Below are 27772 nucleotides of genomic sequence, written 5' to 3' on the forward strand. Positions count from 1 at the left end.
AGAGGTTGGAGTGGGTGAGAGGGGTGGAGAGGTTGAGGCGATTGATGTCTCGACGGCAGTTGGAGATGAAGAGGTCGAGGGAGGGTAGGCCTTGGGGTGGTGTCCAGGAGGAGGGGGTGTGTTGGAAGCGGGAGAAGGGGTCAGTAGAGGGAGGGTTAGGCTCGCGGTTGAAGAAGTAAGCGTGGAGGCGGAGGCGGCGGAAAAACTGCTCTATGTCCAAGCGTGAGCGGTATTCGTTGATCTGTGGGTGGAGGGGGACAAAGGTGAGCCCTTTACTGAGGACTGACCGTTCGTCCGCAGTAAGGGGTAGGTCTGGGGTATGGTGAAGACTCGGCAGGGCTGGGTGCTGCTGTCTCCTCTGGAGCTGCTGGCTGTGGAGGCTGTGGGCGGAGTTGCGTCGGCGGTGGGCGGAGTTGTGCCGGCGGGGGGTGGAGTTGCGTCCGCGTTGGTGATGGGCGGAGCGGCGTCGGAGGTAGGAGGAGCGGGGTAGGCGGCGGCAGGAGCGGTGAGGGTGGTTGCGACTTCAGTGTCGGTGGCAACGGCAGCGATGGTGTTTGCTGTCCCGAAAGTGGGGAACCCAGCGGTGGCGGATGTGACGTCATCTGTGGGTTCTCCGGTAGTGGCCTCATGGCCTCCGGTAGTGGCCGACCCCACCACCAAAGACATCTTTCCCTCCCCACCCTTATCTGCTTTCCGGAGGGACCACTCTCTCCGTGACTCCCTTGTCCGCTCCACACTCCCCTCCAGCCCCACCACACCCGGCACTTTTCCCTGCAACCGCAGGAAGTGCTACACCTGCCCCCACACCTCCCCCCTCACCCCCATCCCAGGCCCCAAGAAGACTTTCCACATCAAGTAGATGTTCACCTGCACATCTGCCAATGTGGTATACTGCATCCGCTGTACCCAGTGTGGCCTCCTCTACATCGGGGAAACCAAGCGGAGGCTCGGGGACCGCTTTGCAGAACACCTACGCTCGGTTCGCAATAAACAACTGCACCTACCAGTCGCGAACCATTTCAACTCCCCCTCCCATTCCTCAGATGACATGTCCATCCTGGGCTTCCTGCAGTGCCACAACGATGCCACCCGAAGGTTGCAGGAACAGCAACTCATATTCCGCTTGGGAACCCTGCAGCCTAATGGTATCAATGTGGATTTCACAAGTTTCAAAATCTCCCCTCCCCCTACCGCATCCCAAAACCAGTCCAGCTCGTCCCTGCCTCCCTAACCTGTTCTTCCTCCCACCTATCCCCTCCTCCCACCTCAAGCCGCACCTCCATCTCCTACCGACCAACCTCATCCCGCCCCCCTGACCTGTCCGTCCTCTCTGGACTGACCTATCCCCTTCCTAACTCCCGACCTACACTCACCTTTACTGGCCCCATCCCCGCCTCTTCGACCTGTTTGTTTCCTCTCCACCTATCCTCTCCTCTATCCATCTTCTATCCACCTCCTACTCTCTCCCTATTTATTTCAGAACCCCCTTCCCCTCCCCCTTTTCTGATGAAGGGTCTAGGCCCGAAACGTCAGCCTTTCTGCTCCTATGATGCTGCTTGGCCTGCTGTGTTCATCCAGCCCTGGACCTTGTTGTCTCGGATTCTCCAGCATCTGCAGTTCCTACTATCTCTGATTCAAGTCCCTCAGCCTTTCCTCATAAGACCTTCCCTCCATACCAGGCAACATCCTGGTAAATCTCCTCTGCACCCTTTCCAATGCTTCCACATCCTTCCTATAATGCGGTGACCAGAACTGTACGCAATACTCCAAGTGCGGTCGCACCAGAGTTTTGTACAGCTGCAACATGACCTCATGGCTCCAAAACTCAATCCCTCTACCAATAAAACCTAACACACCGTATGCCTTCTTAACAACCCTATCAATCTGGATGGCAACTTTCAGGGATCTATGCGCATGTACACCGAGATTTCTCTGCTCATCCACACTACCAAGAATCTTACCATTAGCCCAGTACTCTGTATTCCTGTTACTCCTTCCAAAGTGAATTGCTGAATATGCATTCCACACCTTGGTTACTGATATTCCTTTCACTGTCCTGTTTTCAACAGCTTTTGAATTTATGAGGGCGATGGAAAAAAGGTTTGGTTTTAACGATTAATTATAATCATCAGCTATTATTGCTTCCTGTCTAATAGTTGCAACCCTTTGGTCAACAACAGGGATCCTTATTACCAAAAGAACTGAACTTTAACTATATCTGGGAGGATAATCTTTTTAGGAGCCTAATCCACCTTCATCCACACTTACTTTGTTTAACCATTTCAAATTCAATGCAGGTTTGTCTCAGCTGTTTCCCCTAAATTCCAGAACATTTGCCCATATGCCTCAGACATTCACTCCAATATGAAACCAATATAGTTTTCTTTACAGTGCCATAATCCTGAGAAACTTCCACTGACAATGAAACATAAGTTTCCTGTGCTTTACCTGTCAGTTTATGCTGCATGAGCAAGTCAAGTCACCCTTTACTAATTTACCAAGGCGGCATGGTGGCAAAATGGTTAGCAGTACTGCCTCCCAGTAACAGTGTCCTGGGTTTAATTCCAGCTTTGGGCAACTGTCTTTGGTGGAGTTTATGTGTTCTCTGTGTGGATTTCCTTCAGGTGCTTCAATTTCCTCCCATAGCCCAAAGACGTGAACGTTAGATGGATTGGGTTAGTGTGTGGATACCTACACAATCTGCAATGTGTGGGTTAGCCATGGTAAAAGTCCCATGTAGGATTGGGGGATATGGTTGGTTTGGGTGGGATGTTCTTCAGAAGATTGATGTAGACTCAATGGGATGAATGGCCTCTTTCTGCACTGTAGGAATTCTATTATTCAATTCATTTTTTCAGCCTTTTTCTCAAATGAAATGACAATTCCTCTGTGTCCTTTCCCTCAATTTTTTGGTAAGGCCTTTGCAAACATAGACATTTCTTTACCCAATTTCAAATTATATGTTAGATTGTCCCCACCAGGATTTGCATCAGCATCTGACATCTTCTATTTCAACTGCATCGTTTTAAGCTTATGTTCATGTTCCCTCATTTTCTCCTCATTTTTCACTTCTAAATTTATTGTTCTTTCCTTTGCAATTCCTGTCTTCTTAGTTCAATTTCTCTTTCTTTGTCTTTTATATCCCTTTGAAATTCCATCTAGCTTTCTTTCACCCTCATGATCAATCTGCCTTACTTGGAACTGAATATCACCTGATTCCAATGTTTGACAACCCAGAGTATCCACCTTCTCTCGTACTTCCTCTAAACCTGCTATCTCAATTATCTCTGCCTGCTTCACTCTGTCAAGGAATGCCACATAAGTTTACCTACCAAGTCAATCAATTTGGCCTTTGAAATTTCCCTTAAGACTACCAGGGATAACTCTGCCATCTTCAGCAAATCCTTTACAGCTTCCAGTGCTGTGTCTTAAATGCAGAACAGAACTTGCTGTTTTCATTCATCCGTGTTATTTACGCATACCAAATCCTCAATGCCTCCGTTTTAAATTTATCCCAAAAGAGTACCCAATCTTTGTGACACCTCCCTGGCCTAGCCCACTGGAAATCAATACCTGCTGTCTGTGGAGTTATCATAAAAGTTAAACATTTTATTGAAGTTTGTAAAATTCCACAAATTACCTGAGTTTCAGCCCTAGATTGACACAACGCACAAATGATGTTTCTTTACTTAACAAGAATTATTATATGTTATAAGTTACTGGTCCTTAGGCAGAGATAAACAATTAAAACTCTACTAGTTAAAAAAATTAATTCTCTTATAAACTCCCCCTTACACAGGAGAAACAGGTGGTAGTGGGGGTGCGGGGGGCGGAAACCGGTGTTATGGCAGAGGAAGTAACTTGGAAAACAATTTAGTAGTCTTTGCATCGGATTTGCTGAGATGGTTCGTGTGCCGATCAGAACGCTGCTATCCTGTTTTCTGTCTCCGGATACTTTTAGTCATTTGAAAGTGAAACAGGGTGCTAGTTCACACTTTTATAGGGTCTCTGACTCATTAGTTAAAAGTCATAGCTTACCCCAACTGCTTGTAGAAAAAAAAGCTTTAAAGTAGCTTCTGCTGCTGAGAACAGAGACAATTCCTGAGCTGGTGGAGAACTGATGATTTCTGGCTATCCTGTTTGCAGACTCAAGTTGCTCAGTTACCTGAAAACCTGTCACATTGTTGTTGGCAGGCAGAAGCCCTTTGTCATCGATAACTAGTCACTGGTTCACAAACAAATCAGCTATTTATCCCAGCTGAATTTCCACATACACATGGCCTTGAGTCAAGTTATTTTGCATCTTCCTTGAACAGACAGCAATGTAAAGATGCTTGCAATGAATGTCAGATTACTTGCTTTCAAAAGTAGGTAGTAATCCTACAGCAATTCTTGTTGTTTTTGTATCAGTTATTTTGTCATTTCACTATTAAAAATACAGAAAAATAAAAAGACACATTTTAAACATTTTGAATATGAAAATCCCAATCCCTTTCTCAATGTACTTACACAGTGTAACAGCATTTTTAATAATACATATATTTACTCATTTCCTTATATGCTCAGAAGAAACCATTTGGATTAGAACAGCTGGAAACGTCATTTGTTCTTTTTAGAACATCATGCACTTTAGCTGAAGATATGTTGATGGGGTAAATATTTGTCTTGTAGAATTAAGAATCATGGTCTCCAGTTCACCTGCCTCCTTGCCCAACTTCAGAATTGTACCCAGTCAAGCCAAATATCAAATGGATCCGATAACAAATGATTCTGCTTGTTTTGCAAGATTGGCTAAAATGATTTTATGCACCATTGGTTCAACTAAATAACAAATGTAACATTGCATAAGGGGCTATTGTCCATAGGGCCCTCAACAGGGTGTGACCCATCTCCTGCACTTCTGCCTTCACCCCCCCTCTTTTCCCTTCTGCAACAGCTATAGGGTTCCCCTTGTCCTTACTTACCATCACACCAGCATCCACATTCTTAAGATCATTAGCCACCATTTCCATCACCTCCAGCGAGATGCTACCACCAGACAATATTCCCCTCAAGACTTGCCCATTTACCTCGTCCCTCCTCAGTATCCAGGTGAAGCAGCACTTCACACAATCTAGTCTACTGCATTCAATGCTCACAATGTGGTCACGTCTACATTGGGGAAATGAAGCGTAGACTGGGTGACCGCTTCGCTGAACATCTATGTTCTGCCTGCAAAAAAGACCCTGAGTTCCAGTTGCCTGCCGTTTTAACAAACCACCCTGTTCCCTGGCTAATATCTCTGTCTCAGGCCTGCTGCAGTGTTCCAGCAAAACTCAGTACAAACTGGAAGAACTACACCTCAGTTTCCACTTGGGGACCCTGCAGCCCTCCAGACTCAATATTGAGTTCAATAATTTCTGGGCCTGAACTCTCCCTAGCCCCCTATCCCACACACCAGGCCGTGTTATCTCATAGTCTGTCATTACACATTACAGATTGTTAAGTGATTTACAGTCTCCATTGACAGCTATTTACCCTTCTGGCCAAATCATAATCAATTCCTTTGTGCCTGCAACTGCCTTCTATCTCTTTGGGCTCTATCCCCATCCTTCGTTTACTCCTTACTCCATCCCCCAACCCATCTTCTGGCTATAAACCAACATTTTCCTAACTACCATCAATTCTGAGGAAGGGTCACGGGACCTGAAACATTAACTCTGATTTCTCTCCACAGATGCTGCCAGACCTGCTGAGCTTTCTCAGCAACTTCTGTTTTTTTGATATTGCTTAAGGGGCGGTCGCTCGGTTGTGTGTGATAATACTTCTGGGTAGGAAAAAAATAACTAAAAAAAGACACTGCATAAAGGAATAGTGCACCAGCGGTTTAATAGGGCGCTAGATTCAAATCCTGGAACTCCCTCCCTTAACACCAATGCGTGCAACTTCGAAGACTTCAGCGGTTCAAGGAAGCGGTTCTGCCATTTATGATTTAAATAGTGCCCAGCTAAAGACGCCACTTCCGAGGATCTACATAGAAACACAGCAGGAACATTGACAGCCGTAGGACTTATAGCCATTCCAACAAAACTGGAACACTTAGTCCAAACAGAACACTTTTTGTTTTGTCGCTGAAAGTGTACCGCGGAACAAAAAGAAATATATTTACCAATCAACAGGAATTACATTTAATAACGAACAACTTGAGATATTGACCTTGCTGTGCTGAAACTGTTTAACATTTCGCAGATGAGTCAACGGAAAATCGTCGAACTTCAGACGCTGGGAAATCGAGATAACTGTCAGCACTCGCCAATAAAAAAACGCTTAAAGAAAAACAGAAATTGCAAGAAAAACTCGGTAGGTCCGGCAGCATTAGTGGAAAGAGAAATTTTTCGAGTTCAGTCACCCTTCAGAACTGTTTTCTCTCCACAATACGCTGCCAAACCTGCTGAGTTTCTCCAGCGATTTCTGTTTTTGTTTCAAATTAAGGATTACATTTTCTAATTACAAATTTATTTCACTCACAGATCTCTCTGACTGCACAGAAAGTCCTGATATCCACCTCACATTGCTCTTTACAGTTTGACCCTGCCCCCTGGGTTTACACCTGCAGTTTAATGCAAACCAAAATTCTGGGTTACTAAACGATGATTGCAAAGTCCGAAATAAGCGATTTTTTAAAAGCAAGCAAATCACCCCGCCCATTGAAGCCTCTCGTGTTTGACTGCCTCTCTTGCTTCTTGGCAGTCATATTTTAAAATATTATACCAAGAGAGTCCATGTAGTATGTTGGACTTTCATTATTAATTCCACCTACATCATCTACTTTAGACCCCAAGATTCGACATTATATTTGTTTTGTCGATGGCTGCTGGACATTCGTTCCAATAAGGGACCTCGATCTCCATCAGTTTCATTATTTTCTATTTCAATACCATTCCGGGAGTATTTCAACCCCTATATTTTTCCAATTTCAGTAATGTCCCTTCTATCATAACATTTATGGGTTAAATATTTTGTCCAACTTATTCCATCATTTCTGTTAAAATTCTGCTCGCTCTATCAGTTTGCCCATGTGATATGCAGTTTCTGAATTCGAGTTATTTGGGTGATCTGGCATCGTAATTGTCCTTCGCCATCCTTGGACCTTAAGTTGAATCGTCACAATTCTGAATCGATGTAATGGCTGCTCTCCTTGAACTTTACTGGTTTTTTTTTGGAAATCGAAATGCATTTTATCTTCTGAACTAGGATAGTTCCCTTTTTGTTGTTGACACATTGTGAATGAAATTACATTGGTGAGCTAAAATACTCACCCTCGCACTGTGTTGAATATAGATGACTTGATTATCCACGCGCAATAACTCATAGAATCGTAATTGTTTTACTGCAAGATGAGAATATCCTTTGAGAAATACTTCACTGCTGTAACATGGATGGGGACATCTTGAAGCAATAAAGACACTGTAGAACTACATGTCTTTCTGATTCTATAATTTTATTCATGCACGCTCAATTCAGCAGCACAAACAACACGCATCAATATGGTACCTTGAATAGAAAAGAAACAACCAGAAGGCAGTTTATAGTGTTGAATTTAAAAATTCACTATTGAAACTGGGAGAGTAACTTAAAGCATAGGAGAACATAATATTTTTAACGTAAATTAAAGAAAGAAGGATTTACAGAGGTAGAGGCAATTAGAGGTGATCTCCAGATGTCAGGATTTAGGTAGTGCAAACAATATGTGTTGCTTGAAGGGATTTCAAGATGCAGAAAGTCAAAGCTGGAGGATCCAGGTACCTACCCAAAGGGTTGCCAGATTGGTAGAAACTAATACGATAGCGACAGATGACATCAGAATAGTACAAGACATCAGGAATAGCATCACATTTAGGATTTGGGTACCTGGAATCAAGGACATCAAGCAATGAACATGCAAGTGGAACATTAGCTTTTGTTACAAAGTGAGTGGCGTATAAGAGGAAGGAAATTAATGTGGCCATAGCTGATGTGCTGTATACAGTTTTGGTCTCCTTACCTAAACAGGGGTAAACTTGCTCCAGAGAAAGTGAAACATGGGTCTTTGCAGTGGTTCCTGGGATGAGGGATTTTTCAAATGAGAAGAGATTGAGTCGACTAAATCAATATTTCCCAGAGGTTAGAGGTAAGAACAGGAATATAATTTAAACAGTTAAAATTCTTAAGTGCTTGACAGGGTTAATGCAGAGAAAATGTTTCACTTAGTTGGGTAATTTGTTCTACTTGTTTCTAAGTTTGAGGAAACAGTCATTTACAACTGAGGTGAGGAGACATTTTCTTCACTCTAATCATTGGGAATTCTTTACCTCAGTGAACTGTGTATGACCAGTATCTAATTGAACTCACAAAGGCAGCCAGCAGATCTCTGGACACTAAGGAAATTAAGAGATTTTGGAACATCATTTGGTGGTGAATTTAAGGTAGATCAGTCACAATCTCACTGAATTACCAAACAAGCTTCAAGAACTGAAGAAATTACTTTTTTTCCCATTTTATGTTGTTATATTTAATATGTAATTCTTTATCCTCAGGCTTTAATTCAACTCCTCATTGAAGCAAAAATCATAGATGGAGGCCAATCAGCACATCAAGCCTTTGTTCGTTCTTTGAAAGTGTTATACAATTAGTCTGACATATTTAAATAATACTATTACCAAGCATATGGATACGTATTTTAATGATCAAATACAACATATTTAAATGGAACACTAAAAATGTTTCTCTGTATCTCCTGCACCATCTTCACTTTTTATCTGTTTGTTTACTCTGATGTGATCTCATATTTGCCTTTATTATTTTTTATTTCTTCTCCTGACCCACGTAATCTACACATCCCTGGACACTATGGGCAATTTGGGTTATAGGGGGATGGGTCTGGGTGGGATGTTCTGAGGGTTGGCATGAACTTGTTGGGCCAAAGGGCCTGTTTCCACACTGTAGGGATTCTATGATCTATGACCATTTGTAACTACAGTCTCACTGTTGTTTGCTATATTTTAGTTTGCCTATAGGACATTTTTCTATCCATCTTTACTTCAGGACCTTCTGTCCTTTTGCAACTTTGTTCTGTGTGCTTTATCTACTTATGAGCTCAACACCCAGTTCGTTATGAGGAGAAAATATATTAAGACATCTAATATGACTATGAATATAAATCACTGTGGAAAGGCTAAAGCAGATCAGAAGAATTTTCTAAATCTGCGTACAGTCTTTTAAATGCCCTGCATACTTTTATTGAGTCAAGATTTGAGACAATTAGATCAAACAATGTCATTTGACATTTAGCAGCGAGATTTGAAGTATGGCTAATGTACACAACACTGTGAAATCACAACCAGCCAACTCAAAAACTGCAGATGATTGGGAACCTGTGTTGATTTTGGACACAGGATTTGTCTTAATCAATGCGTGATGTTGGGAGTCGGGATGAGATGCACAAAGACAGATGATGAGGCCACAGGTAGAGATCACTGAAAGAAAACAGTAGCATTTAGAGAGCAGGAGATAGAACCTGTAAGAGTAAGGGTCGTAGGTAGGTGAAGTGACAAAAACAGAAAGATGACAAGATATTGGCAAATGGTATGATGAAAGTAAAGATACAGAGATATAAGAAGAATGAGGAAGAGGTTGCTATCTGCAGGACATAATAACAGGTAGACAGATGTTCAGACATTCCTTCCTTGCAAGCTTAAATAGCACAATCATACTCATGTTGTTTTAATACACTTTTTAAAATAACTTATAAATGAATTTAAAAAACGGCAAATAATAGCAAATAACACCACTTTCCAGCCTCCCCTTATAAGTCTTAACTCACTTGTAGATCAAAAATCTGGCTAACTTTGCTTCAAAATTGAATTTGTCTTTCAGATGGAAATCAGAAGTAGAGAGTAAAAGAGTGGTAAAAGTAAAAGAAATAATAAGAATAGGAGAGCAATGAAAAGAAGAATAGTCAAGATACAGGCATAGGAAGAAAGAGGGCGAAGAGGAAGCAATATATCTTTCAAAAACATTTTCTCTAATCAAAGGTAATCTAACTGAAATGTTAACTTTGTTTCTCCATGGTTGTTGCCTGACTTGCTGAGTTCTTCTATAATTTCCACCAAACTTTACAGATGCAATATAGTGCATGAAAACGTGCAGTTGCATACTTTGGTAGGAAGAACAGTGGAGATGCATATCATTTAAGTGGAGCAAAACTGCAGGAAGCTACAAAACAGAAGGATTTGGGAGGCCGTATCTATGAATTGCATGTAGCTAGATTCAGTGGGTACTAGGGAAGATGATGGAATGTAGGCCTTTATTTCAAAGAGAATGGAGTATAAAAGTAGGGAAATTTTCCTAAAATTATACAAACCACTTGTTAGACTATAACTGGAATACTGTGAACAGCTTTGGACCCCTTACCTAAAAAAAATATACTAACATTGGAGGCAGTCCAGAGAAATTTCATAAGGCTGATACCAGGTATGAAAGTACTGTTGTATGCAGAGAGGTTGAGGAAGCTGGATCTGTACTCATTGGAATTTAGAAAACTGAGCAGCAACTTTATTGAAACATTTAAGATTTTTAGTAGAATTACCAAGGTAGATGTGGAAAGGTTGTTTTCCCTTGTGGGACAGTCTAGGATCAGAGGGCATAATCTCAGGAGAAGGGGTCGACATTTAAGGCAGAGGTTAGAATGAATTTCTTCTGTCAGAGGGTAGCAAATCAATAGGATTCTTATCACAGAGGACTGTAAGGCTGGGGGTTTCAAGGTTGATATAGACAGATTTTTAAAATCTGTAAGGAAATCAAAGGTTTTTGAAATGATAGGAAAGTAGAGTTTAGAATTATCAGATCAGCCATGATCTAATGGAATAGTGGAACAAACTTGATGGGTTTTGTCATGAACTTCTGCTCCTATGTCTTATTGTCTTTTTTTTTGTTCTCATTTGAGATGTCTAGAAACTACATAATTTAGCTTTTGTAACTATTTCCCTATTAGCAACTTGGATTAACACCAATGTTCATAATGTAAGAATTGCAGCAAGAGGACAAAAGAACTTTTAGAAACTTTCTTATCTAATTATTCAGCCTTGAATTTGTAACCAAGCATGTATTTCTGGATGGATGTAAATCAATGACGTGTATTTTCTCAAACAACACTATGTTATTAGTACTTCAGTTGATTAACAGAAGACTGACACAGGGTCAAGGAATATCAGTATTTTGGGCTGTACGCTCAGTAGGAAACAGAGTATTGATCCCTTCTTAGAACCTATCAATATTGACTATGTTGAGAGTTCATGACATTCTGTATCCCGAACTCAGTGCTGAATATGACACTGTTTTGTACTACCTTAACTAACTTCTTAACTGAGACAAAAAATCCAGGATTCCCTTCCAAGGAAATGGTTCAATACAACGATTACAATAAGGGTCACTTTCTGTCTTTAAGGCTTCACCAGGCCATCTTAGGTAAGTATCACTTAACTTCATCTCACTCAGTGAGAATTTATTTGGAGTCTATGAATTAGAGACAAAGAACAAGGAGAATCAATGTGTTCTAATTGACAAAATCGATTAAGATTGTCAAACAATCCACTGTTTACTTCAACAAAGGAATATACAGAAGTACATCCAAATTTACTTGCAACATCAAGTGATGTATTACTTATGGCATTTTGGAGCAGAGATATAAATAGGAATATTCATTGATTGAGTTGCCAAAGTTGGTGCATATGATATGTAACATGAAAAACACAGCTAATTAATACTACATCAAAGTATTTTCAAATGTTAAGAGGTTAGGGATTACTGAAATGCAGTGAGATTAGGGTGTTAATGTTAGCCTTGAACTAAAGACAGCTGATATAGAAAGGGTTGCAGCTATGTTGTGGTTAAAAAAAACCCTCTTCCAATGATATTTGGAGCATAGAATCCCAGTAACATACGATGATGGGAAGAGTACAGCATTGATTACCAGAATCATAAATAGCTAAATTGTATGTGCACATATCAATACAAGGTTTGCACTGAAGATTAATGGTGATACAATTGAAGGGATAGAGATCACAGAATTACAGAAGTAATCAGCCAATTTTGTTTGCATTGGCTGTGCAAGTGTGTAAAATGACTTAGTGCCATTCTGCTACCTTTTACCAACTCTTTTTTCTACTTAAATAATCACATAATTCTCTGTTGAATGCTGAATTAATCCCGTTTCTTCCACATTTCCAGGCAGCACATTCCAGACTCAAATTACTCATGTATGTGAAAACTTTTTTTCCATCACTCTTGCTTTGTTTGCAAATCCTTTTAAATCAGTGGTCTCTCATCCTTGATCCTTTAATGACCAGGAAATTGTTCTCGCTAAATACTTTATTAAAACACTTCATAAATTGAAAACTTTTATTAGATCTCCTCAGACTTCTTTTCTCCAAGAGGAATAGTCCCAACTTTTGCAATGTATAACTAAACTTTCTTATCCCGAGAACCATTCTGGTGAATTTCTCCTGCACTGTCTCCAAAAATCACATCCTTCCTATAGTGTGACACCCATAAATGGACACACTAACCCAGCTGATGTCAAAGAAGTGACTTACACAGATTCAACAACAACTCTTTGCTCTTGTACGCTATATCCTATTAATAAAACCCAACTTACCGTATGCTTTACTAACTGGTCCTCCCACCTCTCCTGCTACCTTCTATAATCTGTACATATAAAACGTTTCAATGGAAACGGTTCTCTCATGCACGTATATTCTTCAAACATCTGTTACCTTAACATATCTTCATGTTTCTATCGGTTATTCTTACTGTCCCACAGCTCCACCCTGCGATTTTTCTTTCTTGGCTTTGCATCATTACTCTGTTCCATAATCTAATCATTTCCTTTTTGCTTTTTATTCATATCCCGTGCCTTATTTGGTATAGAATCATAGAGTCATGGAGTTGTACAACATGGAGACGAAGCTGACCAGATATCCTCAACTAATCTAGTCCCATTTGCCAGCGCTTGGCTCATATCCCTCTAAACCCTTCCTATTCATTTGCCTATCCAGATGTCTTTTGAATGTTGTAATTGTACCAGCCTCCACCACTTCCTGTGGCAGCTCTTTCCATACATGCACCACCCTCTGTGTGAAAACGTTGCCCCTTACATCCCTTTTAAATCTTTCCCCTCTCACCTTAAGTCTATGCCCTCTAGTTTCGGACTCTCCACACTGGGGAAAATACTTTGGCTATTATCCTATGAATGTGCCTTATGATTTTATAAACCTCTAAAAGGTCACCCCTCAGCCTCCGATGCCCCAGGGAAAATAGTCTCAGCCTATTCAGCCTCTCCCTACAGCTTAAAGCCTCCAACCCTGGCAACATCCTTGTAAATCTTTTCTGAACCATTCCAAGTTTCACACCATCCTTCCAATAGTAGGGAGACCAGCCTGGCACACAATATTCCAAAAGTGGCCTAACCAATGTCCTGTACAGCTGCAACATGACCTCCCAACTCCTATACTCAATGCACTGACCAATAAAGGTAAGCATACCAAACGCATTCTTCAGAAAGCTGTCTACCTGGGACTCCACTTTCAAGGAACTATAAGCCTGAATTCCAGGGTCTCTTTATTCAGCAACACTCCCCAGAAGCTTACTATTAAGTGTTTTAAGTCCTGCCTGATTTGCCTTTCCAAAATGCAGCACCTCACACTTATCTAAAGTTCAGTTCTTGTTTTTATTTCTCATCATCATAGAATCCCTACAGTGTGGAAACAGGCCCGTCGGCCCAACAAGTCCATACCGACCCTTGGAGCATCCCACCAGACCCATCTACGCTACACATCCCTGAACACTACGGACAATTTAGCATGTCCAATCCACCTAACCTGCACATCTTTGGACTGTGGGAGGAAACCTGTGCAAACTCCATACAGTCAGTCGTCTGAGGGTGGATTTGAACCCGGATCCCTGGCGCTTTGAGGCCAACTGAGCCACCGGGCCGCCCTTACTCTCTATGTTGCTATTCCAGACCCTCAACTTTCTGCTATACCCTAGAGTATAAAGTGACTTTCTATCTTGAAAAAAGGAATTTTGGGATATCTCCCAAGTTTCTGTCCCTTTCCCATCGCTGCTTGATTCTGTTCCTCAAGTTCTGTGCACTGTTAGGATCTTTTCATCATATGTTTCTTTTAACATCGTTCTCTCCTAGGCAATGTATGTCGCTGCTGCCCGCCTCCCCGCCTTGTTATGTCTCCGAATGTCTCTGTTGCTCCTTCTCATTCTCTCCTCAACTCCTTGCAACTGTTTCTGTTATTTTCACTGCAGCACGTTTTTACAGTGACCTCTAACGCTGCCACATTTTGTGGCTATCTCCCGCACCTTCGCTGCATGGTAATTGTTCACACTTTATAAACCCCATTGTGTAGCGAATAGTATGGCACGACTCTCATAACATCAGCACCAAGAACGAGTGCTCTCTCAGCTATCTGTTGGCGTCTTGATCTTTATTGGTTGTTTGTCTCCTCGCGATAATGTGACACAACCTCTTTGCTTTGAAATATTGTTGATCAATTTCAAGTCACACATCGCTGTCTGACTCTCGATTGTTGGCTTGTTTCATTGTTCGTGTGTGGGGCACAGCGACAGTGTCGAACGGAGATATCAATTTTCCCGGTTTCTGGTAGGGTGACGTGGTTTAAACATTTAAGAATAATCTAAATGGCAAATTGCAGAATTTATTTTAATTCAATATGATGGGAAATCAAAAGTTGATCATTGATATTCACAATGTATATCCATCACTATTGTAGCTCCTCCCTGCCATTATATTACAGAGATGTGAATATATGTTAATGGAAAAATAATATTTCCTATTTCTTTTGCACAATTTCTCCTTAAGTATTATCAAATTTTTGCTTGTTTGCTATGGTTTTCAATCTTCGGTTATCATCTCATGTTAGTCTTTGACATCTCGCTGTCCTGCTCACCGATCTGTCCCGCTTTCACCGTTGGTGTTTCTAATCATGGGACGCTTGATACAAATCCTCCAATTTTGGGCTGTTCTCCTTACAGTGGAATGAGAAACAATTCAGAGCTTGGGCAGGGACATGACAAGAAACACAGTTTTCGGAAATTAATCCTATTTAAGAATGGAACATGCTGGACTAGAGGAAACATATAGTCACTGATAATTTCAGATCATCGGTTCTGCAGTGTCCAGAGGGAGGTCAGAACTAGGAATGTTGATGGCATGCTGGAAACAAAGCTCCAGCCCTTCAACATCTGGGTTTCATTCTTGTACCTTAACAACTCCATGTAGCCCTCTCCAGTAAGGCGAATCCAAAATATATATACGTTAGTTGTACATTACAAAAATATTTACGAGTTTCATGTCATTTTCACGAGTTTCCAGAGCTACCCTTGGATTCGCCAGTGAAGGGAAAGTGATTGTAATTGAGGAAGGCTGAATCAATCTCATGAAAACATTGCAATAAATATTCAACCCATTGGACCAAAAAGTCATACATTTACCGAGGCGAAATAGGGCTATGTTGTTTCTTAATATTGCAAAGAATGTGGTATTGTGACGTAGTTGGGTGCCATTGGACGGTACGGTTGGCCTTTACTTAATTGCGTCACGAAGATTGGCAACTAACTACGTCAACATTTCCACCAGCAAATTATTCGAAATCCCGTGTTTTCCCAAGCAACGTCCTCTACAGTTGTCAACTAGGTATTGCGTTATGTTCCGTTCTCCCAACCTCACTGGCATTCTTTGCTCTCTTCTGCAGGAAGATATAGGTAGCCATTTTCAGTTAATCTGCTCGGACACGTAATGACACACGACTGCGGAAGATGGATTTGAACCCTGACCTTCTGGCCCAGAGGTGGGCCACTACCACTGCACCACAAGAACCCTTGCAAGACGATATTTACTTGGCCTATGAATGAGTACAATGCGCACAGTTCAAAAGAGAGAATTGCAACCGGGGTCGAGAATGTATAGATGGGGATGTGGGATACGTATAGCAAAAATAGAATGCTGCGAGCTACACGGATGTGAGAATTATTGTGATCGAATGGGTTTGAAAGAAAGAGTGCGTGTTGGGGAAGCATACAGCAAGATGCAGATCCATGTTATTAAACCACGAACAATTATTGAAACTGACTGGGTTACAACATACTTTGCCGCTGATCTCCTGTTATACCGACCTCCAGTGAATCAGGCTGTAACACCCCAGCTCAGTCGCTGGCTTCTTCCTTCTGTTGTCAGGGAAAATGATCTCTGTCCTCCGCCTCACAACACCCAGTGGTCAGCGAATGGAGGCGTCTGCACTACTGGAATCCATCATCGACCTTTCCATAAGGCTATAAACTCTGGGGTCTTGTGGCACAGTGGTAAAGTCCCTACCTGTGAACTGGTTAAGTCCTGCGTTCAAGTTCTATCTGCTCTAGAAGTGTATAATAACGTTGCTGATTAGGTTGATTAGGAAAATAGCTCCAAGACCATGAAACGTAGAAATAGCCCAATTAACCTATCGAGTCTGTTCCACAGTTTAATCAGATAATTAGGATAATCTCATAATCCTCAGGTCCACGTTGCTGCCTTTCCCCATGAATCCCTAAGTTTCTCTTGTCTTCCACTTCCGTCTTCAGTTTGGCTTTTAAATGTTGGAGATGGATTAGTGTCATGTGGAGTGCACATCATGTCCATTACAGTTGATTAGACAAAAAATTAGAATAAGTCTTCTGTTACAAAAAATCATAGAAAATGTTTCTAGATTTTCCGTAATATCTGACATCAGGACACCCAGCACACCCTGATCAGCCTCTTGTCCCTGCGTCACAAAGACCACTTCCTTCTACGTTTATGACATCTGCAGACGTCGCCGCGCCCGCCCCACCCGCAGAATCGTCCATTTCCTGCTGATACCTTGTACAACACCCTTATAATGACCTTGTGCCATACTCGATTTTCCACAGCCTACCAACTGCACCAAGTCTTCTTTCTCCATCACGGTACTAGTTTCTCTTCCGCCATCAACTCAAATTTGGATTTGTCATTCTCCATTTCAAATCATTTTTTCACTGAATCTTCGCCATCTCTGTGACAATTGCCAGGCCAATAACGTTCTGAGAATTGGAGCCCTCAATTTCTTTTCTTTAATCCACCTTGCGCCCAGCTCCGATGCTTGTATTTTCAGCATGCCGATGTTAAACTCGAACAATCCTAAACGCTTCCAACTTTTCGCATTTCTCTTTTTGCTTCAACTGCATTCAATTAACTCTCAGCTCGTTGTTCAGGATTTTAACAGACGAGCCTGATGTTTCCCTTCCTTTATTCTTTCAATTGTTAGAATATACTTCTGGGAGGAGCCGCATTTATCTTATTCGTTATATAAATGCAAGTTCGGGCTCTTGTGGTGGTCGTACGTGGGCTTGAGGTTGAAGTCGGGGGGCGCGGATGCGGAGGCAACTGCTTCTACCTCAGCGACAGGAGGTTCAAGTTCCAATTGCCCTGGAGATGTGTCACAGGAGCTCTGAACAGTTCATTAGAAAATATCTACAAGTGCAGATTGTTAAGGTTGAAGTATTATGAATTAATTTCAAGAACGGATGCATATTTGCATGTCACTTTTACCACAGTTTAGGCTCAGAGGGGCTATACCTAGTCTCACCTCTCAATGAGTGTGAACAATTGAGAAAATCGCATTGGATCATTATTAACGCCACTGATGTGATGCATTTTGAACTCCAAGGAGGCTTTAAGAAATTGTGTAACCCAATTTCTGTTCATTTAAACTCACGCCTGTCTGAATTCAGCCAAGGCGCTGAGAATGGAAAAAAGACCAGATAAATGAGGAAGGAACATAAAGAGAGCTCGCATCTGCAGGGGGTTTGAATGGTTCAGTGGTGCAATAACTTGTTTCTAATTATCCAAAGCCATATGGACTGAAACATTATATGCAATGTTTTCCAATTTACCGGTTATGCCAAGCTAAAAGAGGAAGCAGAACTGGGAGACAACCTTTAGAATTTATAGAATGAATTAAATAAAATAAATGCTTAAAAGGAACAAAGGAAGATCAGTTTACTGAGGACAAATTTGTATGCACACTGCAAATGTACAAGTGAATAAAGGATAACCTAAGTCAGTCCATGGAATCACCATGGAGTCAACAGTAACATGTCCAACCAATGCAGAGAATGAATCAAAAGCAATATAATGTTGAACTACATGGTTAAAGTAGTATGTGTTAGCATTGAGAAGGAGGAGCTATTAATGGTTTTATTTGATTTGGAAGTGATAAATACCCACGCCCAGATGAGATATATTCAAGGCTGCTGCGGGAGGCAAAGGAGATGATTGCAGAGGCCCTGGTATTAATTTTCAAATTCCCTCTGAAGTGTCAGAAGACTGGAGGACAGTTAATGTGATACTATTATTCAAGAAGGGTGGTAGGGATAAACCAGAAAACTACAAGCCAGTGAGTCTAACATCTGCTGTGGACAAACTATTGGAAAAAAAAATGTGGAGCATAATTAATCTTTCTTTGGAGAAGAAAGGATTAAGAACAAATCGTCAGCATGACTTTGTAAGGGGACCACACATGTCTAACAAAGTGGATTCATTTTTCGAGAAGGTGACGAGGTGTGCAGATATCAGTACAGCTGATCTAATCTGCATGGACTTAAGTAAGGCTTTGGACAAGGGTTTGCACAACAGACTGATGACGAAGCTAACAGCCCATGGGATCAGGGCAATTTTTTCAAATTTGATCAAAATTTATCTTAGTGCCAGGAAGCAGAGGGTGGTCCGGGGGATTTGAAAAACGTTTTTTCACCCAGAAGGTGGAACTCAATATCTGGAGAGTGGTAGAGGCGGGAATCATCAAATCATTTAAGAATATTTCGACAAGCACTTGAAACGCAGCAGTGTGCAAGATTATGGGCCAAGTTCTGGAAAATGAGGATAGAATAGATGAATATTTGAAGGCCAGGGTGGACAGCATGGACCCTGGGGGCCTCTTTCTGTTTGGTAGAAGCTCTATGTTCCTAGATCTATGACCAATTGAGTGGAAAATATTTGAGACAACATCTTGATTTCAGTGTCTATTCAGAGGCATAGTCAAGCACAGTGAGAAGTACAAACCAAATGAACTGTGGATGCTGTAAATCAGAAATCAAAACAGAAATTGTTGAAAAAGCTCAGCAGGTCTGGCAGCACCTGCGGAGATAAATCAGACTTAGCGGTACGATTCGAGTGACCCTTCCTCAGAACTTTCCTCGGTTCTGAGGAAGGGTCACTCGACCCGAAACGTTAACTCTGATTTCTTTCCACAGATGCTGCCATACCTGCTGAGCTTTACCAACAATTTCTGTTTTTGTTTAAGAACTCAAATGCATCGTCTTAAATCGAACTAGATATTGTGCGGGTCTTGTGCTTTGCAATCCATTTTAAATCTAGTTGAAACGTTTGAACTCCAGTGTTCGTAAACAGTGAGAAGTTGAATATAGATATTTTAATTGACTTGTTCAAACATGTCCCGAACAAGTGAGCCAGGATCTTCTGGCGCTAAGGAGAGGAAATATTACTGCGCTACTTGGAAACCAGTGCGATTATATGGAGAGTGAACTTGGACATAGATAATCTATTCGAACCATCTGAATTAGCCGGGTGTAGTGTACAGACTGTTGAAAAATGACGAAATGAACTTTCTAGCTGTTATGATTCACTATTTTCAATTTTCTTTAAAAAATACAGATTACAGGTAAGGGCGAAAGTAGACCCAACTGTAGACTGGCCACAGCTTGCAGGGTTGCTGAAGATCAAGGCTTATCCACCAGGATGTCAGAAAGCAAGATAATCTCCGTGTTGAGGAAACCAATGACTCACGTTTCCGCAGAAGCCGACAGTTTGAAGTATAAGCTTATCTACCCCGTGTGCGGTTTCATTTTAGAAATCGCTTTGAAGCCGATAGTTCACAGAGAGTTTGGAACTGTGGTCTGGGATGCAGTAAGTTTATAGCAGTTTCTTAATTGTCAAATGTATTTCCTGGGAAGGCAACTACGGCCGACTGGTAATATGTCACAATCACACATTTAACCTGAGTCCAAACGTTTCTCGGGAGGGCTGAACGAAACTGTCTCATTGAACATTAACATTATAAACTATGGCAACTTCACACAGACAGATTGCCAGATAAATGCTTTCATTAAAATGAATTCTTAACAGAATAATCGCGCGCTGTTGCTATCTGACAGAAATGAACGTGTAGGTAATGCCTCATTTGGTAATAGTGAAATGCTGCTACCACATCTGTCATCACATCTGATCAAAGTAAATTCGTGATTATTTTGTTTTTGTAAACTGCCACCCCACCTCCGACAACTTGTAACTGTACCTGTATCCATCACTTCATCTAAAAGTTATTCTATACATGAACCACTCTCCGTGTAAAAAAAAAGCCCCTCGTATCTTTTAAAAATCTTTCGCCCGTTACCTTAAAAATATTCCCCTAGCCTTGAAATCTCCCAACCTAGGGAAAAGACACCTGTCATTCACATAATCCATGCCCCTCATGATTTTATAAAGCTCGATAAGGTCACCTCTCAACTTCCTACGCTCCAGTGAAAAAAGGTTGCAGCCTATTCAGCCACTCCTTATAACTCAAACCCTCCATTCCCCACAACGTCCTGGTAAATCTCTTCTGAACCCTCTTCAAGCTTAATAATATTCTTCCTGTTATCAAAGTCACAGATGATAGTGTGACACCGACAGCAAAAAAACACAGCTGCTTCTCGTCCTTTTCGAACTATCGCCCGCCTTTGATTTATTTGCTCACAGCATTCTCCACTATCACCTGTCACCAGTTAAATATTGGGAAGACTGAAGCCACTTAGTTTGCTTGTTGCCAAAAAAAAAATCCGCTCCCTCGCTATAAACGGCATACCTCCCCTTACAACTGGTATTTTTTAAAATATATAATAACCGAGATGGTATATATCATAGCACAATGAGCCTTTCTGACCGTTGCAGCGGTTAATTGGAGGTGATTTTTCATAAAGCTGCAGGAACTTTACTTCAAGCGAATGGTAAACTTATGGAAATATCTGCTTAAAGAAATAACAGAAACAGCTAGTGTTGCTTCGTTCAAGTGCACGTTAGATTACTTTCGGATGATATTTTCTGATAAAATATATTAACAATATAAGACACGCTGAATGTAATATGCTTCGGGAAGCCATTGGTATCTTCAGGTATCTTTGGAACTGTGATTCCTAAAACTCACCAATATCTCTTGCCCTGTCTCATGTCTGTGTTTGAACTGATGGATGGATATTCATGACTATGGCTAATTAAAAAAAAAAACATTTGTATTGCTTCATTCGTCCACCATAATGGAAATGAGACCAATAATTTTTCCCAATAATTCCCATGCTTCTAAGAAACAGATCGAGAAGTTGTTCCCTGGCGAAGTGCAACTTCAATAACTTCAGGATTGTGATGGAATTCTCCCCACTTGCCTGGTTGAGTGCAGCCGCAACAACATTCAAGAAGCTTGACACCATCCAGGACAAAGCAGTCCGCTTAATTGGCATTACATCCACAAGCATTCGCTCCCTCCACCACAGACGCTCAGTAGCAGCAGTGTCTACTATCTACAAGATGCACTGCAGAAATTCACCAAAGATCCTCAGACAGCACCTTCCAAACCCACAACCACTTCCATCTAGAAGGACAAGTGAATCAGATATATGGGAACATAACCACCTCCAAGTTCCCCTTCAAGTCATTCACCATCCTGACTTGGAAATATATTGCCGTTCCTTCACTGTGGCTGGGTCAAAATTCTGGAAATCCCTCCCTAATAGCATTGTGGGTCAACCCATAGCAGGACTTCAAGACGGCAGCTCACCATCACCTTCCCAAGGGCAGCTAGGGATGGGCAAGAAATTCTGGTCAGCCAGCGATGCCCACATCCCACAAATGAATAGAAAAAAAAAACACAAATACAAAAGCAAACCACCAAAGATGCTACACATTTGACAAAAAAAACAGGAAATGTTGGAAATACTGAGCAAATCAGATGGTATCAATGACTAACTGGAGTTATTGAGGCCCTGGTCAAGTAAAAAGGAGGCATATATCATGTTTAGGCAGTTAGGATCAAGTGAATGCCTTGAGGAGTAAAGAGGCTGTTGGAGTATACTTGAGGAGTACAGAGAGTGTTGAAGTACACTTAAGAGAGAAATCAGGAGGGCTAAAAGGAAACACAAGATGGATTTGACAGATAAGGTAAAGACGAATCCAAAGAGATTTTACAAGTGCATAAAGAGCAAAGAGGTGGCTCGTGAGAGAATAGGGCTTCTTAGAGATCAACAAGGTTGCCTATGTGAGGAGCCAGACGAGGTGGGTGAGATCGTAAATGAATATTTCTCATCAGTATTTCCCATCGAGAAAGGCATGGATGTAAGGAACTTGGGGAAATAAAGAGTGATGTCTTGAAGAGAGTCTACATGACAGAAGAGGAGGTGTTGGAAGTCATAAAACACATTAAATTAGATAAATCCCTGGCATCTGATGGAATATATCCAAGGGAGGCTAGGGACGAAATTGCATAGCCCCTAGCGGAGATATTTGTATCATTGACAGCTCCAGGTCAAGTGCGCAAAGGTTGGAGTATGGTTAATGTTGTACCATTATTTAAGGCTGCAGGGAAATGCTTGGGAACTACAGACAGGTCAGCCTAACTTCTCAGGTGAGCAAATCGTTTGAGGAGATTTTGAGAGAAAAGATCTACAGGCATTTGGAGATGCAATGATTCATTTGGGATAGTCAATATGGCTTTGTGCAGGAGAAATCGTGTCTCACAAATTTGATTGAGTGGTTTGAAGGGGTGACCAAGAATGTAGATGATGGCAGCATGGTAGATGTTGTCTACATGGACTTTAGCAAGGTCATTGAAGAAGTACAGCATGGTAGGTTGATGAGTAAGGCTAAATCTTGCAGGATCTAAGCAGAGCTAACAAATTGGATACAAATATGGCTTGACAGTAGAAACAGAGGGTGGTGGTAGAAGATAGCTTTTCAGATTGGAGGCCTGTGACCAGCAATGTGCCACATGGATTGGTGTAGGGTTCACTGTTATGCATCATTTATATAAATGATTTTGATGAGAATTTAGGAGATATGATGAATAGATTTGTGGACAATACCTAGATTGGTGGTATAGTGGACAGAGGATGCAATGAGATCTTGGTCAACTGGGCCAGTGGGCTGAGCAATGGCGGATGGAACTTAATTTAGATAAATGCAAGGCATGCATTTTGGTAGGTCAAACCTGGCAAGGACTTACACAGTCAATGGTAGGGCTCTGGAGAGTGTTAGAAAACAAATAGATCTAGGAGTACTGGTTCATAGCTCCTGCAAAGTGAAGTCCCACGTAGACAGGGTGATGAAGAAGGATGCTTGCTTTAATCGGGTCAAAGGACTGTGTATAGGGTTGGGACGTCTTGTTACAAGACGCTGGTTAGGCCAGATTTGGAGTATTGTTCTGGTTGCACTAGTATAGAAAGGATATTATGAAACTGGAAAGAGTGCAGAAAATATTTACTAGGACGCTACCTGGACTGGAAGGTTTGAGTAATAAGGAGAAGTTGGATAGACTGGGGCAAATTTCCCTGGAACATATGAAACTGAGCGGTGACCTTATAGAAATCTATAAAATCATGAGAGGCATAGGAAAGGTAGATAGCCAACTCCCCTTGGTAGGAGAGTCTCAAACTAGAGGGCATAGTTTAAAATGAGAGGGGAGAGATACAAAAGGATCGGGGGGCATTTTTTTCTCATAGAGGATGGTGAGCGTCTGCATTGGGCTGCCAGAGGTAATGTTGGAGGCAAGTACAATTTCGTCATTTAAGAAACATTTAGACAGGTACATGGATGGTATAGGTGTGGAGGGATACGGACCAAACGCAGCCAAATGAGACTAGTTTAATTGTGAAAACTGGGAGGCATGAACAAGTTGGGCCAAAGGGCCTTTGTCTCTATGACTCTAAAAGCGGGGTTAATCGTTCAGGTGTACCACCTTTCATCAGAATTGAGGAAATGCAGGTGTGTAATAGATTTTTGGCAAGTAAAAGGAGGCGTAAAGGAGAGATTGAGTGGGGGCGGGAGAGATTACATGACAAAAGGTTTCACGGCACAAACACTAAAGGGGGTGGTCATGCATAACAAAAAAAAAGTTCCGATCAGATTTGACTATCTAAATGTAAATGTAGGAATAAACAAATAAATATATAAAAAAAAGTCAGAAGCACCAAAATGGTGAAATACGGTCAACACAGAGATCATGATGTAAAATTGTCGAGCTGAATGGTATTCTAGAAGGCTGTAAAGTATCGAACGAAGGATTAGATGTGATTGCTTGACCGTGCGTTTGAACTCTGAAGTACTGTAGGAGGCCGAGGTCAGAAAGGTTAGAAAGGGAGCAAGGTGAAAAGTTGAAACGACAAGGAACAAGAAGCTCAGAGTTGTGCTTATAATCGGAATGGCGATGTTTCGCCAAACATTGACTCAGTCTGTATTTGGTGTCGCCAATGTAAAGGAGATCAAATGGTGAACAATGGATTCAACTACATTGAAAGAAGTAGAGCACTTGGCAGGAATGTTTGGATTTAGATTAATCGAAGTGAAAATGTGAAAGGACGGGAGATGCATCTTTTGTTATGGCTTGGGAAGGTACAGTAGGAAAGAGAGAGGTGTTTGGGGTAACCGAGGCAGTGGACCAGAATGTTGGGGAGGGAACATTCCCTTTGCAGTGGGAGAAGAAGACGGGAAGATGTGTTTGATGGTGGCATCATGTTGGAGGTGGCAGAAATGACAGAGAATGATCGATTGAATGGATTCTAGTAAAACCGTATGGAACACTATAATCGTTGTGTCATGGAAGTGAGGGTGCCAGAACTAATGTGCGTGGAATATTAACATCTGGAGAGTTGGGCCAAAATTGGAAGAGTTGCCCACATGCTAGTCAAACAACAGACTGACTTAATCATTGTCACAGAATTATTTCTTGCCAGTAAAGTGCCAGACACCACCATCACGACCCCGGAGTATGCCCTGTACTAGTGAAAAGATGGATCATGCAGAGGTGATGGCACAATGGTGTACAGTCAGGAGCTAGTTGCCTTGAGAGTACTTCACATTGCTTTTGGAAACCATGAAATCTTCTGAAATCAAGTGAAAAATGGCCAAGAAAACTGATTGCCACCTAGCATTCCAACACCTCCCACTCCCAACAACAGCACCCATTTCCTCGATGATGAATCAGTACTCCTTCTGAAAACCAGTTGGAGGACATACTGATGGTGGCAAGGGCACAAAATGTACTCTCCATAGGGATCTCCAATGTCCATCATGACACGTGGCTCATTAGCACCACCAATGATCGAGTTGGTCGAGTCCTAATGGACATCACTGATGGATTGAATCTGAGATGGGTGGTGAGGAAACGACCAAGAGAGAGAAAAACCTTATCTCTCAATGTGATACTATTGCATCAATTGCAGATACAGCTATCTATGACAATATTCATAAGGACGACTCTACCCAGTCCTTGTGGAGATGAAGTTCCACCTATTCATATTGATGCTACCCTTTTTTTTTGTATTGCGTGGTTCTAACACCTTTATAAACGATATCGAATTGAACAGATCTACTCACTTAAGACTGGGCATCCATGAAGCTCTGTGGGCCAATATCATCAGGAGAATTGTACTCCAACACAATTTGCAACCTCTTTGCCCGGGATGTTGCCTATTCTAATAGTGCTATCGAGTCAGGGGATTAACTCCGATTTTATTATCCACGTAAAATTTAATGGACTTTATTGATCTTCGTTAGCAGGAGGGACATTGGGATTTGGGTTCGATTCCTTAACCATTTGGGTTCACACAGGGTAGCAACGAGTAGATAAACAGTCCGAGTAATGCTCCCACTGATCCCCGGAATCCTGGATTCGTCATAGCGAATCGAACCCAGGAACAAATCAACAGGAAATTCTCCACTCTCCGGCAGTGGAAGAGACTGATCGATGCTGTTTCACTGCTTAATTTTTTGCCAGGACCGCCTGGATGCAGCAGTTATAATTTTGGTTGCTCTTTTTGTTAGGCTCTTGGTTTGTGTCAGTACTTTGAGGAACAGAAGATGGATTTCTCGCAGAAGAAAGTGATTGAACTGGGAGCAGGCACTGGGATTTTGAGCATTTTAACAGTCCTTCTCGGTGAGTGAAATGGATCCTTACACCAGTGGGGCAGCAAGGCAAATCTTAATGTGCTTCAGAAATATTGAGAGGTTACTTTAAACAATTGTATATATAATGAGATGTAGCGTTGCTGGCTACGAAATAACTGGTTACTAAACCAAACAACTAATTGGAGTAGAGTTGACTTTAGTTCATATAATCCCAAGCGGATAGTAACTGATCAATCTCCAAATGTTCTGGTGACAGAGGACTCTTGAACTATGGTTCACAGTCTAAGTACACGGCGTAGGCCATCAGGACTGAGATGAGGATGGATTTATTCAGCCAGCGAGGGGTAAGCCTGTGGAATTCTCTGCCACAGAAAATGATTGAGGTCAAAACATTGAATGTTTTCAAAAAGGAGTTAGATATAGTTCTTAGGGTTAAATGAATCACAGGCTACGGGGCAAAAGCAGAAACAGGGTACTGAGTTAGATGATCAGCTATGATCATATTGAGCGGCACACCTTATTGAAACATTGACGATTTGCAGTAAACTTGACAGGGTAGGTGTGGACAGGTTGTTTCCCGTTGTGGGACAGTCTGGGACCGGAGGGGGCAATCTCATAATAAGGGATTACACATCTAAAACAGAGATGAAGAGAAATTTCTTCTCTCAGAGGGGCATGAATCTGTTGAATTCCTTAGAGCAGAGGGATGAGAAGACTAAGTGGTTCTGTATATTCAAGGCTGAGATATACAGAATTTTGATCTATAAAGCGAATGAGGATTATTGTGGAAAAGACAAAAACGTGGAGTTGAGTATTATCAGATCACGATCTCATTGAATGGCGGAGCAAATTCGATGGACGGAACGAACTAGTTCTGCGCCTATGTCTTATGGTCTTATGTATAAATGGTGGTGGGGTGAAAAATTCAGTTGTTTACATTGTTAAAACGGTCTGTTCGTTTATATATAGAAGCAACACTTTCAGTCATAAGAAGCGAGTAACCTCCATTTGTAAAACGCCTTTAATGTCACAGGCACTTCAAAAGAGCGCACCATATCTAGGGTAAATTTTGAGGTAGATTTTACTTCGCCGGAGGAAAACGACAGAGACAGAGATGTTTAGGGAGAGAAGTTTACGTTCTAGATAGTCGAAGGCATAGTCACCAGTGAAACTCAGGAGCAAAATCCTACAAATTGGACTTCAGCACTTAAGGCTAAAATCACGTCAGCTTTTGTTGCAAAATCCACCGTAATTGAAATTTGCAAACATCCTCTACGAAAGCCTGTCCACGTGTGGACATCAACTGAAAATGTCAAAACTAAAATGGACACACCACTTCAGCTTCGTTGAAATTACACTGAGTGTGTCAATCACTCTCCGCCAAAAACCATCATGATAAACCGGCAGACCAAAAAAAGAACTGCAGATGCTGAAATCCAAGGACGACAAACAGGAGGCTGAAAGAACACTGCAGGCCAGGCAGTATCTGCAGCAAAGGAGCCG

At 41.6% G+C, this 27772-nt stretch overlaps 1 protein-coding gene across 1 annotated transcript in view; it reads left to right on the forward strand.

Annotated features, from left to right (window-relative positions):
- The first annotated feature begins 6228 nt into the window (after positions 1 to 6228).
- The window catches only part of LOC109924050 (EEF1A lysine methyltransferase 3-like), a 23346-nt gene continuing 1802 nt past the window's right edge, over positions 6229 to 27772 (forward strand). Inside the window, exons 1-3 of the mRNA XM_048604543.1 lie at positions 6229 to 6339; positions 19775 to 20026; positions 26186 to 26297. Of these exons, the coding sequence (XP_048460500.1) occupies positions 6229 to 6339; positions 19775 to 20026; positions 26186 to 26297 (475 nt within the window). The remainder of the gene's footprint in view (positions 6340 to 19774; positions 20027 to 26185; positions 26298 to 27772) is intronic.

The sequence above is a fragment of the Rhincodon typus genome, chromosome 13 (genome assembly GCF_021869965.1).
Source record: "Rhincodon typus isolate 14 chromosome 13, sRhiTyp1.1, whole genome shotgun sequence".
Lineage (NCBI taxonomy): Eukaryota > Metazoa > Chordata > Chondrichthyes > Orectolobiformes > Rhincodontidae > Rhincodon > Rhincodon typus.